At 34.3% G+C, this 14,995-nt stretch overlaps 1 protein-coding gene and 1 pseudogene across 1 annotated transcript; both read right to left on the reverse strand.

Annotated features, from left to right (window-relative positions):
• Window positions 1-5,985: 5,985 nt before the first annotated feature.
• Window positions 5,986-7,498, reverse strand: LOC134234772 (uncharacterized). The gene is made up of 2 exons (XM_062716819.1): window positions 6,903-7,498; window positions 5,986-6,604 (listed from the first exon to the last, which is right to left on the reverse strand). Exons 1-2 carry the CDS (start codon window positions 7,496-7,498, stop codon window positions 5,986-5,988), a joined length of 1,215 nt encoding a protein of 404 aa, XP_062572803.1.
• A 1,794-nt stretch (window positions 7,499-9,292) lies between these two features.
• Window positions 9,293-14,602, reverse strand: LOC134234773 (mitotic checkpoint protein BUB3-like; annotated as a pseudogene).
• Between the last annotated feature and the right edge of the window lie 393 nt (window positions 14,603-14,995).

The raw sequence follows: 14,995 nt of genomic DNA on the forward strand, positions 1-14,995 counted from the left end.
AGTAAGGTTTTGGAATTTTGATTTTGCCCTGGGGGGTCAAATGGGGGTCGAAAAATGACATTTTTTATGCAAAAAGCTCCGTCTTCAGTGAACTCCTTCTACATTTTAATCAGCAGCCTAACCAGCTTTTGGGAGAGCTCTTCGGAATTTTACATTTTTGCAGCCTAATCAGGGGGATGGTTGGTGGTGTCATGTAGATGTGCAGTAAGGTTTTGGAATTTTGATTTTGCAAAAAGACTCCGTCTTCCCTGAACTCCTCTTACATTTTATTCAGCAGCCTAATCATCTTTTGGAAGATGGTTGGTGGGGTCATGTAGATGTGCAGTAAGGTTTTGGAATTTTGATTTTGCCCCGGGGGGTCAAATGGGGGTCGAAAAATGATGTTTTTTATGCAAAAAGCCCCGTCTTCCCTGAACTCCTCTTACATTTTACTCAGGAGCCTAATCATCTTTTGGGAGATGGTTGGTGGTGTCATGTAGATGTGCAGTAAGGTTTCGGAATTTTGATTTTGCCCTGGGGGGTCAAATGGGTGTCGAAAAATGACTTTTTTAATGCAAAAAGACCCTTCTTCCCTGAACTCCTCTTACATTTTACTCAGCAGCCTAATCATCTTTTGGGAGATGGTTGGTGGGGTCATGCAGATGTGTAGTAAGGTTTCTGAATTTTGATTTTGCCCCAGGGGGTCAAATGGGGGTCGAAAAATGACGTTTTTTATGCTAAAAGCCCCATCTTCCCTGAACTCCTCTTACATTTTATTCAGCAGCCTAATCATCTTTTGGGAGATGGTTGGTGGGGTCATGTAGATGTGCAGTTAGGTTTCGGAATTTTGATTTTGCCCGGGGGGTCAAATGAGGGTCGAAAAATGACGTTTTTTATGGAAAAAGCCCAGTCTTCCCTAAACTCCTTTTTCGTTTTAAACAGTGGTCTTATCCTCTTTTGGGAGAGTTCACTCTTTTGAAATTTTGTTAAAACATCAAGGTCAAGGGGTAAAAAATCATAGCATGTTGGGAAACATCTTGTTATGGGTAATGTTCACTTGAAATGTGAAAGTCGAATCTCTTCTCAATGAAAAGGAAATACAACATTAATGAAAACTAAGTTAAACTTCAAGGTCAAGGTCACAGAGTCAAAAAGTCATGATACATTTGGAAAGGTCTTATCACAGGTAATATGAATGCCCTTTCATTTATCTTTCAAAATGATCAATTCAAAGCAATTAATTTGTTTATGAAATTAGGTCAAACTTCAAGGTCATGGGTAATAAAAATCATAGTGTATTTAGAATGGTATTGTCCCATTTAATACTAATACACATGTTTAATATAAAAGTCCTGTCTCTTCTCATTCAAAATATATGACCATGATGACCAAGGTTAAATTTATTGTGACAGATGGGCAGATTGACAAACAAATGAGATTTAATGTACCCTACCTTTAGCGAAAATGGGGGACAATAAATGTCTTTGCTGTTCTTGAGAAGAAGATTTATGTTGGAAAAAGTCCCCTGCATATTTAAATGTAAATTGGTTGAAATTGGCCCAGTGGTTCTTAAGAAGTTAATGTGAAAAGTTTGCAGACAAACAGATGGACAACAGAAATCAGTACATTTCAGAAAACAGTATGCTTATAAATAGTTAATCAAGGTGCTTTGGGTAGCAAAATAAAGCTAAACTGGTATATCTAATTCATCCGCAGAGCTTAGTATATTTTAATATGCACAACCTTTTCAACTCTTATCATAATTATTTTTTAAAATTTATATCACCATGTCTCATTCAAGGGAGAACTAGAGATATGACCAGATGTATATCTGTTGAATATAAAATATGTACATGTATACTGTGTTTTTTTAGTAATTTGTTTGTTTGTTGTGACAGCAACTGTTATGGCAGCTTTTGGCAAAGGTTGAAGTTTCTCAAATGTAAGTCAAACTCCAAGGTCAAGGTCAAAGGGTCAAAATTGTTGGTATCAAAGGGAAAGTCTTGTCACAAGGAATACACATGTGAAAAAAGAGAGAAATCCCTAGAACTTCCTCACCTGTTCAAAAGTTATTGCCAAGGTTAAAGTTAAATTGGGTTCAACTCTAAGGTCTAGGTCAAAAATAATTATACCTGTTGAAAGTTCACAATGATTACACATGTTAGAGCATGAAAGTCCTAGCACCACCTGTTCAAAACTTAGGCCAAGTTTAAGGTATTTTTCTTGTAAAAGTGGGTCAAACTCCAAGGTCAAGAGATCAAGAGGTCAAAATTGGTGGTACCCATTAAAAGGTTTTGCCAAAAGAAATTTACCTATGAAATATTGAAGCCATGTGTATAGCCCAATCCACTTAAAACTTATGGGCAAGGTTAAAGTTTCTGTGGACAGACAAACATACATAAACATAGGAAACAAAATATGTATATATAGTCAAATGAAAAAATTTTCTACTATTATGGAGTCATAAGATCAATTGTCATTTCAGGTACAGGGAGTCAGTGGCTAGGGAGATCAGACACACACACCCCACCCCACCCCCCACCCCCTGGAATTAGCAGTTATTTAAATAAGACTATGTACTGTAGAGAATAAAAATGACTTTGGACATCCTCCCCCTTAGAAAACAGGGACTCCACCATCATTGTTTTTATTATTATTTTTTATTTGCTTCTCAGGAAATCTTGGGCTGATTTTTTTGACTGAGGTGTGACACACCCCCCCCCCCTTTCTGAAAAAAAAATTCTGGATCTGCGCCTGTATATACTGAATGTCCGCAACGGGAGATAACTTGACAATGTGAAATTTGTCGACTGTGGCATGCGATGATCTTTGACCCTTTTTGAACTTCAACCTAACCATTTGCATTTATTTATTTTTATGCAATCTATACTAAATCTTGTACTTACCGAATGTCATAGGTCGTGACAACGAATTCATGAAATATAATCCATATAATCCAATTAAAACACAAATGATTTTAACTGACCACACTGCATCGTCAGCATACATGTGCTAAATAATCTCATTCGACAAACCTTTGCTGATTCCGTTGCCAGTATGAATCGGCCGAGGTGTGCCGAGAGGTGATATATAAATATGATAATGGGTGACGCAAACCCAATGTGAATGTAGAAAATAAGATGTTCACACGTAAAACTGTTTAGTACAAGAACAAATTTCAAACTATCATAATAAACTATGTTTTAACATAACTTTGCCATCTAGGTCTATTTTTAAAAAATGTGAGAGTGAGAGAGTGTGTGTGTGTGTGTGGGGGGGGGGGAGAGAGAGAGAGATAGGCATTGACAAATTAATCGGGTTGTATTTTCAATGGGTTTTTTTCCCGACCAAGTACTAAAATCAGTTTGCACATTTTGATAAATTCATCAAAAACGCTTTGTACTAAAATAATATTTTATGTCGTTGAGAAAGTAAATTTAAAAAGTTCCAAATTATGGGCAAAATATTTATCTGAATCTAATTAAGTAATTTACTTCAATCATTAATTAAATTCTGTTATTTCAGACTGGTAATGAATTAAGTATTCAAAATACATATGTGAGGCTCATAGATCATATGGTCACCTGAAAATTTTATGTTCAATTTGACGAATACATGTACGGTGATAATTATAGAATTATTTTGACTTCTTCCTTGGAAAGTCCAATATGAAGGAGTGTGTATTTAGAGGCAAACACCATAGTGCGGGAAGTCAAGATTAGTAAATCTTTCTAAGTCCTGTATATTTTTGGAGGTATTTGACACAGATGTATCATCCGCAAATAGTCTACAGAGACCATGGAGTGGATATGGCAGATGATTTATATAAACTAGAAAAAGTAAAGGCCCCAGAACAAAACCCCGGGGAACTCCTTCTTTGGTTCTTCCCACCGAAGAACTTGATGATTTTATTTTAACCTTTGTGATCGACTTGTAAGATAATCATGCAAGAACCTCTTCAACAAACCAATGGCACACGTTATACAATCATTTCACAATTCATTTCAAATATACCCTCAGATGCTTCAGATTTAAAATAAGACTTTACTAGTTAATTGCCTAAGTGATAAGAATAACTTTCAAATGATATTATTATGTCTGAATTTTTTAATTCATATATTTGTTGCATATGTACAGAGAAAATACGTATCCAAAACGATGAAAATTGCACTTCAAGTAAAGATGTTTGCATCACATACAATGACTTTTGAACACAACGTATACTAGTATATAAACTTTCGAAAGTACATAATATTATGAAATATGTACACCACATAATGACTAAATCACATCACTTAATGACAAAACTACGTAACATAAGGAAATTCACAAAGTAAATCATATAATGACAAACGCACATCTCAAAAAAATAAATGCACATCATCGAAATGGGTTTGAACTTCATCGATATATAGCCTCGTTGTTCTTGACTAACTAGGAGCTACCCTGTGGGAAAGGCTGAATAATATTCCTATGAGAAAGATTAATGCACTGAAGAAGTCCATGTTGATGAGATTCAATGTTGTGTTAGATAAAGATGACATTTTTTTCATTGATGGTTGGTGGCCTACAATCTATTGAGTTTCAATAGCTCGTGAATTATCATTCAAACTCAATGAGCTTTTGGTAACTTGTTGATGAAATGATTTCAATTGTACACGTGTACAAAAACTGAGAAATACCTTCGATCGAACAAGTAGCTATAAATATTACTTGAAAATTTTACCCCGTCTCTTGGTTTCTTTTCCGTGCAGTATTTGTCGCTACCTACATTGTATTATATATTATATTTCATTTAATAAAGAAAATTTTGGATTGACCTAGTGTTGTATATACAGATTGATATCTTACATGCAGCTGATTGCTCGAAATTTGAGTTTTTATTTTTACAATGCATTTCATTCCGTATTGACGCGATTTTGTCAGAATAAAACTAAATTGTGTATTATTTATCAATGATCATGTGTACATCTTTCTTACTACCTAATCAGGCAATAACTTCAAAGACAATTTGATAATAAAGATTTTAGTCAAAATCAACATGTTTTTTTTAAACTTTTGGAACACTATACATGAAACAAAATTAAAAACAATACAAATACTAGCATGCCAATTTGGGTGTATCAAAGGTTTGAAGTGGGTAATGGGGTTGAATTAGGCTGGACGTTTGATGCCTCCTATGTAATCCCCCCACCCCCTGGATTCTTGAGAACGTAAAACAAATTTTTTAAGACGACTCTTCTTTATTACCATACTTGTCAAAATTCATGATAAAATAATGAATGAAAATAAATTAACTAAAATTTTAAGGTCTATGAGAAAACCTGAAAGCTCTATCCTGGTAGATTATAAATATAAAGCTTTTATAATTGGTTTGATTCAGTATTTTAAAGTTAAATAGTAAAACTGATATATAAATCTGATAATAGGAAAATTTATTTAAGGAATGAAGCTTATTTCAACTTATGTTATCCGATATAACATAACTTGGGGCAGTTTACGCTTTATAAACCTCGAAGCGGTTTATAAGAAAGCGTAAACTGCCCCAAGTTTTGTTAAATCGGATAACATAAGTTGAAATAAGCTTCATTCCTTATAATTTAATTTCAGTATAGACACTGAGATAATTTTTCCTCCGGAAAAAAAACTTTAAATTGAGCATTATTATAAAAATAACGTCAAGCGCAGTAATACGTTTTTGACGTAACTCATTGTGACGTGAGCAAGTTATGTTATACAAAATATTATATGTTCCTCAGAATGATTCAGCAAATAAAATTGCTTGATACAAGTGAAATTAAATTATACAAAATTAAAATGTAATGTAAAGCAAAATTAAACGATTTTGATAACTAGTGTTGACTGTGTAGGCGACATCTCCATATGAAAGATTCCCGAGTGGGACGTTAAACAACATACAGTGAATCATCAAGTGTATGCACTGTACTTGTATGGGTTTACTTTTTGATAATTTTTATGACATAATACTTAAAAGATGCTTGTTGTTTAGTCCAGTCTGGTATATTCTATTTCTACACCCTGTACTGAAACACTTTGACAACTCCTTCGCAAGCACCCCACCCACAGTGTAGATTTGTATAGGGACAGTGTGGAGGGATAGTTCACTTCATTGTCTGTCAGTAAGAACTTCAGGAACTCCCCGTCAGGACTCAGTAGATGGATCTGTTTGTTCCGTGGGTCATTAACAAGGATATTACCGAGGGAGTCACACACTACACCATGTGGACAAAAGTTCTCTGCCAGGTTCTGTCCACGGTAGACAGACTTCATACGACCAGACGGAGACAAAATCACTAGTTCACGAGTAGTGTGACTTTTACGATTCACAACACAGATATCACTGTTACTGTTCTGTGTGACACTGTATGGCTCTGTAAACAGTCTAGTCTGACCGTCCTCCTGGTACTCATACTCATGGATGACATCACCTGTCACTGTGATGTGGCTCACCAGACGTCTGCTGTGAGACTCTAATTTGTGATCATCTGATACCTCATCTGTTAAGGTGACCAGTAGTCCTCCGTCCACTGACTTACAGATTCCATATGGTACCAGTGGATCTGTACTGATGACTGTCGACACAGATCCTGATGGTGACAGACAGCTGATGGAATTGTTACTTACGTCAGTGAAATAAACATCACCATTATCAGTCACACACATGTCATTAGGAAAAATACCAAATCTATGTTCTTTTATGCCTTGCCTATTGATTTTTTCTATGTATTTTGAATTTATTTCATGTATGTAACATTGGTCTTCACTGATTGACCCCAAACCGTGCATTGCTTTATCTCCATATTGAAAGGAGTTTATTTGAGTAACACCAATAACATCTAAATTTCAAAGTTCTTCCAACCAAAGGTGCAAGAAGGTCTTCATTGATTTCACCTCTAACGAACCTCACTGAATGTTCGCAATTTGTTATATGAACCTCTAATTCAGACAGCATTTTTGTCAATTCTCTGTGGTTGTCAATCAAGCTGTAATCAGACATGGTGCTGTTGTTCTCCTCCATGAATTCTACTGTGTCAACAATTCCTCTTTTCGTCTTCTCTAACTCAGATTTCACATGATTCAGCTCATCATTCTTTTTAATCAAGTTGTCTTTCATTGTCTTTTCATGCCGTATTCTGATTTCTGTCAGCCTGGCTATTATATCTTCGTAATGCTTCTGTAGTCTTTTAATCTCAGAATCGCATAGTTGTTTATTTTCTGTGATCTGTCGTGGAATCTTCTTTAGCTTCTCAGCAAGTGTATGTAGATTTTCTTCCTTAATCTTCTTCAAAAATTTCAGCAGACCTCTCCTCCTTTGGGTGGCTGCCGTGGATATGGTTTTCCAGTTATGATCTCTATGATTTGATTTTGCGCAATCACCACAAATAAATTCATCACAGTCCTCACATATCATGTCAATAGGTAATTCATGAGTTCCACACATTTCAATGTGCTCTTGAGGAGAGCCCAGTGGATATTTTTTGGTGGTATTGGCAGCCATGTTTGTCGGGTGTTGCCTACCTGAATGTCCTAGTTTTAGCATGCAAGTAAGATAATTATGATAGCGATTGTGATGTCGGACTTTAATTTTATTCAATATGACACCTAGATGAGCAATGAAATGCAAACACACAGGTATATGCTACAACATGTAAACATGAGATATTCTTTTGAATTCTACAAAACTAGATATTGAAGGTATAAATAAGGCGTTCCTGAGAAAAAAAAAATACACGATTAAAGATATTGATATATGCCGTTATTTACCTTTTCACCAGTTTTAAACTTGACGCTAATGATTTAAATTGTTTAATAAACAGAAGTGTCTTATCTAATAAAGTAATAAAAGAATTAATTTTAGAGCTCGGTAACACTAGATCCCTAATTTCTCCAATTTAAAAAAAAGAAAAAATTTTTAGTTTTACATTCCACTTTTAAAATTTTGACACCCTATATTGTTGCCCAAGCTAACAAGTTCATGAAAATTAATGGGTAATTTATAGTCTATCTGTGCACATTTTTTAAACGTAAAGCTCTTTTCCCTGTATAATTTAAAAGTTCCAATTTACGCCCGCAGGAAGCAATTTCTTTTTTTTTGGGGGGGGGGGGGCAACCATATTTTTCAGTTGGCGGCCCTATCAACTACCAAAACTTTCATGCCAAGCAAAAAAAGACATCAGACGTTTTTCTTGAGGGGGCACAAGCAGATATGGTAATATTTTATATGGTAATGTTTCTATGCTTAAAAACTTTTCTGCGGTGTACTATATCGGCAAAATTAGGGGGGGGGGGGGGTGGGGGCACACATCCTGTAAATTAAAATTTATACCAGCTGAAACTATATTAATGCTTAATTTTCTCTAAAATTAAGCATACCAGGATCTTCATTATTTTATATCCTGTCAAAACTAGAACATCTTATAGTACTTTGTACTTGCATGTTGTGTATGTCCTTGATTTCAATCTGACCAATTAGAAACTTATGTTCTTCATGAAATGTTCTGTGTGTCACTAAAACTAGTCTACTTTTGTGACTCAACCAAATACTTGTACCATGAAGCTAATACATTGAACAAATTTCAATCTGCACAGTATGAAGATGCTTGCAGTTTGGCTAATTGTGGTCATGTAAAAATCTTGCTCATAACTATTGAGTCAGTGGTTTGGGCTATGGCTTTCATATTTCACAAATGTATTCCTTGTGAAAAACATTTTTTAGGAACCACCAACTTTGACCTCTTGACCATCACGTTTGACCCACTTTTACACAAGAATTCCAAACTATAGCCTTGTCCATAACTTTTGAATTGTTGGTGCTAGGGCTTTCATTCTTCATATGTGTATTCTTCGCAAACAGGGCATATGAAGTTTGACCTACTTTTAAAACTTTAACCTTCAAATTGGTAATACATGTGTATCTTGTGAATGAAAAGTGATAAGGTTTTCATATTTCATATGTATTACTTGTAACAAGACCTTTCTTAATACGCTATGATTTTTTACCTGTGACCTTAAAATTTGACATCTTTTTTTTCAAAAATTTTAACCTTGGTCATAACTTTTTGAATGAGAAGAGATAGGGCTTTCATATTCCATGTGTTTTACCTGTGATAAGACCTTTCTAGTACACAAAAAGTATACACTTTTTTTGAAAGGTGGCACTGAAGCTCTCTGGTTGTCCATCCTATTTTTTTTTCAGATCTGTGAGCTACAGATCTGCAGCTAAGATCAGAGTTAAAAGAACTTTACATAACTTAGTCTACTTGAAGAATCAGACATAAAGAAATAAAGGAAATAAAGTTACAAACATCGATTTTAATAAGAAAGTGACACAAAATGTATAAAACATGAAGTTCCTCACTCAGGAATTGTTAAAACACTGAAATTGACAAATTACAGAAGAAATGGCCGTACATTGTCCTGCTAACAACAATACAGTCACTAGAGGTCATTGACAAATGACTAAAAAATAACATCATTTATCCTGGTAATAATGAAGTCACTGAGTCAATATTAAGTTTTTATGTAAAATTCCTGTGATCTCTCCCTCTGAACACATTATACAACCATGACCTTGGTCTAATGACCTTGACATCATGACTTTGGCTTGGTTTCCTGGTCGCTGACGTTTCTGATATAGATCACATCCTCTGTTGGTTCCACTGGCTCGTCATTCTCGTACATGTAGGATGACGCAATGGCTAACACAGAACCGTCAGGGCTGAAAGCTAATGATGCTATCCCCGTGGGGTACCTGCAAAGAAATGTTACATGAACTCAATATAAGAGCAAAATGTTATATAAATGACATCATGTTTTAATTGAATTATGCAGCTATTATTAATATTTTCAAGGAAATTCACATATGTTAATATGCTATTCAATATAAATTTTTGGGCTTACATAAAAACTCAGGTGTAAGAGGGAAAAGTTATAAAAATAACACAGTGTGTATATTAAGTAATATGACAGTATCTCACTGTAATTGTATCTTCAATGAAATTCGGAAATAATATTAATTTCTTGGCTTAAATTTCCATATTCGAATACTGCTGTTTTTTTTTCCAGGATAAAATCTATTTAAAGAAAATTTCTTTTCACCTATGAAACTGGCAAAGTCTCTTTTTGTTAAATCCGTCCCAGATGTTGACAAATCCATCTGATCCTCCAGATGCAAACGTGTTGTGATGTGAGTGGAAGGCGATAGCGTTAACAGGGTAAATCTTCTCCACGCCATTCTCTTTAATTCTGTGACATTTAAATGCGTATTTCCTCTTTTGGACTTCTGGACTGGGGTCTAAATACTCCACGGCAACTCTCCCTTAAATAATAAATATAATACTCCTGTCAAAGATCAGTTGTAGATCTAAACATAGCATATCCATGTTTTCATTATTACAATTTCTGAGCTCTTTAAAATTTACATTTACACCACTTCTGTCCAAGCTTACCCTCTATAGAGCTGAGTACATATCCCTGTTTATTTGGGAAGCATCGGATACAGCGAGTTTGATATTTGAGACTGGACTCTCTTCGCTGCTGGACATATCCCATGTTCCTCAGATCCCAAACCAGGATCCGTCGTCCAGCAGTACCGACCACAAGTCTATCCCCGCACACAGACATTGTGTATACCTGCCATAAAAGTCAAGATAGTGACACTGATTAGGACAGACTTTCTGACAAATATCCCAGTACATATATAGATATTCTCCTCATTTAAAAGTATCAACTAGTGGTTTTCTATTGTACAAGTCAACATTATGATGCAAAGTCTTTCCAGCATCTTTCACAATACAAATTTCAACTTTCTCCTTTTTTAAGAGTTTACATGAATTGTACAGTGGCAAATCCTTATTAGCATAAATTTGGAAGTATTAAATGGCAAATCCTCGACATAATGTTTTAATACTAAAATTAAGCAAACCTTTATCATTTATCTGAATTTTGTAGAATACCTTGTCGGGTTGACTGAAGGAGCCCGCAGCACACGGCGCCCGGGGTCCCAGAGTTTGACCGTGGAGTCCCAGCTTCCCGTGATGATGACGTTAACCTCCGGACAGTACTCCACGCAACGGATAGGATCGTCATGCTGACCTACATTCTGTTCTGTACAGAAATTTATAGTGTATCCTTTACTAAAACTACATTTTAAATTCAAAGGTGTGACTTGATTTATATGATGATCAACTGTTGCTCTACCTCTAATTTGTTTTTTACTCAATGAACTCCATTGAATACAGAATAGACATTTAGAGTCAGGAAATATGTAGAATTTCAGATTTTCAGAATTAATGTATATTATTAAAGAAATTGATTCTAATGCAAGACTAAGATGCATTTATTTTACAAATGTCCCATATCAGAGGAGAGACAACTCCAAATAGTTTATGATATATTGCAAGGAGATATTTTAGGATAAGTAAAATATTTGCTTTTGAAATATTTTCATTAAAATATTTGCGATTTAAACACTTAACAAAAAGTCCATTTTATTTTTGGCCTTTTTATTTTGGAGTTAAGAATACAAATTTATATGCTGTCACTCAGCATTTGTAACTGGTTGTACTTTTTAAACAGTTGTTGACTGTAGATATATACAATTACTAGTAAAGAAAAGACTCATTTTAAATACAGTAAAAATATACCTTCTGTATCTTTTGATAACATACCTGTGCTAGTGTTGAAGTCAAACATTTTAAGAGTACAGTCTAGTCCCCCACTGTAGGAGTGCACTGCATCCTAGAAAGATCAAATCAAACTGAAGCAATAAATTCACAATGTAATCAAAATGAAAATATATCTATAATTAATTTCAAATTACCAACATATTATAATCCCCTTTAACTTCTGTACATTTATAAGTTTCTTGTCCTTAGCTTAACTCATTACTAACAAATCTATTTCATTTATATTCTTTAGGTCTAATGTAAATAAAGAAATTTAAATCCTGGCTCCTATGCCCAAAAGTCACAGGATTTCACTTTATCAAAAGAAAATATTAATAAAAAAAAAACAGTGAGACTGAATTTGAAATCAAAAGTGAGCTCATCTAAGTGTTACAGCCCCAAGTATGGTCTAGATGACACTTCACTGACTTACATAGAAGCAGCAGTCTAACACAGGCTCAGCATGGTTGTACTTGATTCTCATGTTGTTGGCGATGACATCATACAGTCTAACGGTACAATCCCAGGAAGAAGCCAAGAGAAACTGATTGGTCGTGCCAAACTTAACCGCAGAAATCCCATCATCAGGGGCATTCTTTAGCTTAAACTCATTAGGTGTTTCTGCCATTGCTGGAAAAAGATTTTAAAAAATTATATCAGATAATAATTTAGTGTGCACAGAATGAGACAATAAGCTTTGGGTTTTTATTCCCTGTGAGCTGAGTAGAAAGTTAATGGGTTCAACAGGTTTATCAATTTACATAGAACTTGATTTTCATTTAAAATAAAAATTTCAACAAAGTATTCTCTCTCTCTCAAATTTCAAGTCTAGAACAAACTATGTTAAATTTATTTTTTCAAGTTTACATTTTTTTTTATTCCCTTGACATTTTTGGTAAAATTTCTCATCAAAGTCAAAAATTAACATAAAATTTAGTTTACTTAATTTTGTATTTGAATGCTGCAATTCACAAATCAACTTTCTAAAATCAGACAATTTTGTTCTCTGAATAAATAAAGATGTCTCAATTTTGACAAAGAAATACTGAAATTCTACCCAAAACCATAATTCTCCCTGCATGTATTTTACTCAGAATGAACCCCCTGATTGGCAATATGTACATTTTCTACCACTACTAGAACAATTGAAATTTTCAACTGCTATCATTAAATGTTACTTTCACAGGTCCGGCACAACATCTTGATTAAGCTATATAGCTTGATTTAGCTTTATAGCTTTATTAAGCTATTCAGAATAGCTTGATTAAGCTATTTTATCACACTTTTTTTCTCAAATGTTTTATTTTTTCAGCATGTGCAAAAAGTCGCACCTTGGTGCAGTGGGAATATTAAACTTTGAACTCTTCTGAATACAATGCATGTAAAAATCACTCACCAAATTGCGTCTCCTTGAGCATGTTGAGAGACTTTGAACTCAAAGTTTTAAAAGTTTGGGGGCTATTGATGAGTGAACACACAGTTATCTCTTGAATGAAATTATAAAGGTGGTCAGTTATGGCCAACAGGATAATTGATTGGTATTACAGTTCAACACAATGAGAAGCAATCATACTTATCCACGCCTCACCGCACTCAATATAACAGTGCAGTTACTCAAACAATGGAAATTCATCTTTTGCTTAAAAGTATTCAACAACAGCAATGTTAAAACTTCCTATGGTATAGGTTGTTTTTTTGATAGCCATAAGTACATATATGCATAGTCAAATACTTGCGACTTTCTTGTTTACTTCTTTCTAAAACCGTTTTTGTTAAAATCTGCATATGAATAGCTTTATTAAGCTATTTTAAATAGCTTAATAAAGCTATATAGCTTTTTAAAGCTATATAGCTTAATCAAGCGATTGTGCTGGACCTGTTTCACGAGTTTTGCAAAAGACAGTAAAATACAACATAAAATATTAGCGAGCGCAGCGAGCTCAATAGACTAACGGGTATGAACAGAGGAAATTCGGATTGAAATCTGTACATACGTCAGCCAAATTTCTCTGTGCAACATTCCCAGAATTCCTGCACTACCCAATGTCCTTTGCGCGAATAAATCAAAAATAGTAAAAAAATTAAAGAAACATTCTTTCTTACCGAAATCTTAACGAAATGATTTTGCCTTACCTTATTCAAAAAAATACCCCCATGCCACAACACCGGCTTTCACCTTGCCCTTCGGAAATGAAACAAATGACGTCACCGGAAACTTACGAATTTTGACGAAGTCATGTCGGTTGCTTCCGTGAAACTCGGATGTTGCGGTGCATAGCAACATGGTGGCTAAAATATAGCAACAACTTACTTGAAAAGAACGATTTAATGCAATCTCTATTCCATAAAACCTAAGTCTGGTCCTAAGTCAATAGAAATTTTTATCTGACGTCATACTTTCGTCATTTCAACGGTTCGGTTATTTCCGATTTTGTCGGAAACTTCCGAGAGGTTTGGAATCTTTATCCCGAGGCTTGGGAAATGATTTCTTGTTATTGTTTTGTTTTATTCTTTTTTCTTTCTTTTTCTTGAATGATAGACAGTACATGTGTAGGTTTATGATAGTAAATAAACTGCGCTCACCCCAACAGTCACACCGTAAAACATATTATAATATACAATATACAGCTTCTTTTTCACAATACAAATTTAATAATAATAATAAAACAGACGTGTGATTAAAACAAATTGCACCACACGTGGATTACCGTACAGTTTTCCCCAAGACGTTATATCTCTAAAACACTCGGTAACTACAGTATTAAATTAACGCAAATTATTAACTTTGAAATACAAAATTCGTGTTTCGTGAGATAAAAATTATTTAGAGCCTATTATTTAGTGCAAACATTTCAAATCAATCTTACAATTTGTTTTCTTTTTCACTACACCGCCAAAATCTAAAATAGGAAACTCATGAAGTGAACGAAAAGGTAAATGTGAACGGACACTTATTAAAAACCCGGAATGATACCTTTACCACGGCTGCAGTTTACAGTTTCAAAGTTTAAAATAAAAAGAAAATCACCACATTTTCATAGCAAAATACTTGTATTGCTGTAAAAGATTAGGAGGCAAAATTTCGGTTTTATTCTACCAGTTTACAGTGTAATCACTTGGTAATGAGTGTTTGATCTAAAAAAAAAAAGGGGGGGATTTTGCCAAACATGCAGTATATCTTATAGCCTAACGAAATCACAAGGAAAATAAACAGAGTCAAAATATAATTAGCTTTATATAAACAAATATAAACAAAAATGACCGCTTTTGAATTACTGGGGTTCAATCAAGTTGTGCATCTCTCAATAAAAACACAAATTATAAACACA

This window comes from Saccostrea cucullata, unplaced genomic scaffold, assembly GCF_032062105.1.
Source record: "Saccostrea cucullata isolate Sc308-1 unplaced genomic scaffold, CSIRO_AGI_Scuc_v1 ctg3678, whole genome shotgun sequence".
Classification (NCBI taxonomy): domain Eukaryota; kingdom Metazoa; phylum Mollusca; class Bivalvia; order Ostreida; family Ostreidae; genus Saccostrea; species Saccostrea cuccullata.

Coding starts and splice junctions, on each gene's coding strand:
- LOC134234772 (XM_062716819.1), bottom strand. CDS start 7,498: ATGGCTGCCAATACCACCAAAAAATATCCACTGGGCTCTCCTCAAGAG. Junction 6,605..6,902: donor AATTGCGAACATTCAGTGAG/GTTCGTTAGAGG, acceptor CAATTCCATCAG/CTGTCTGTCACCATCAGGAT.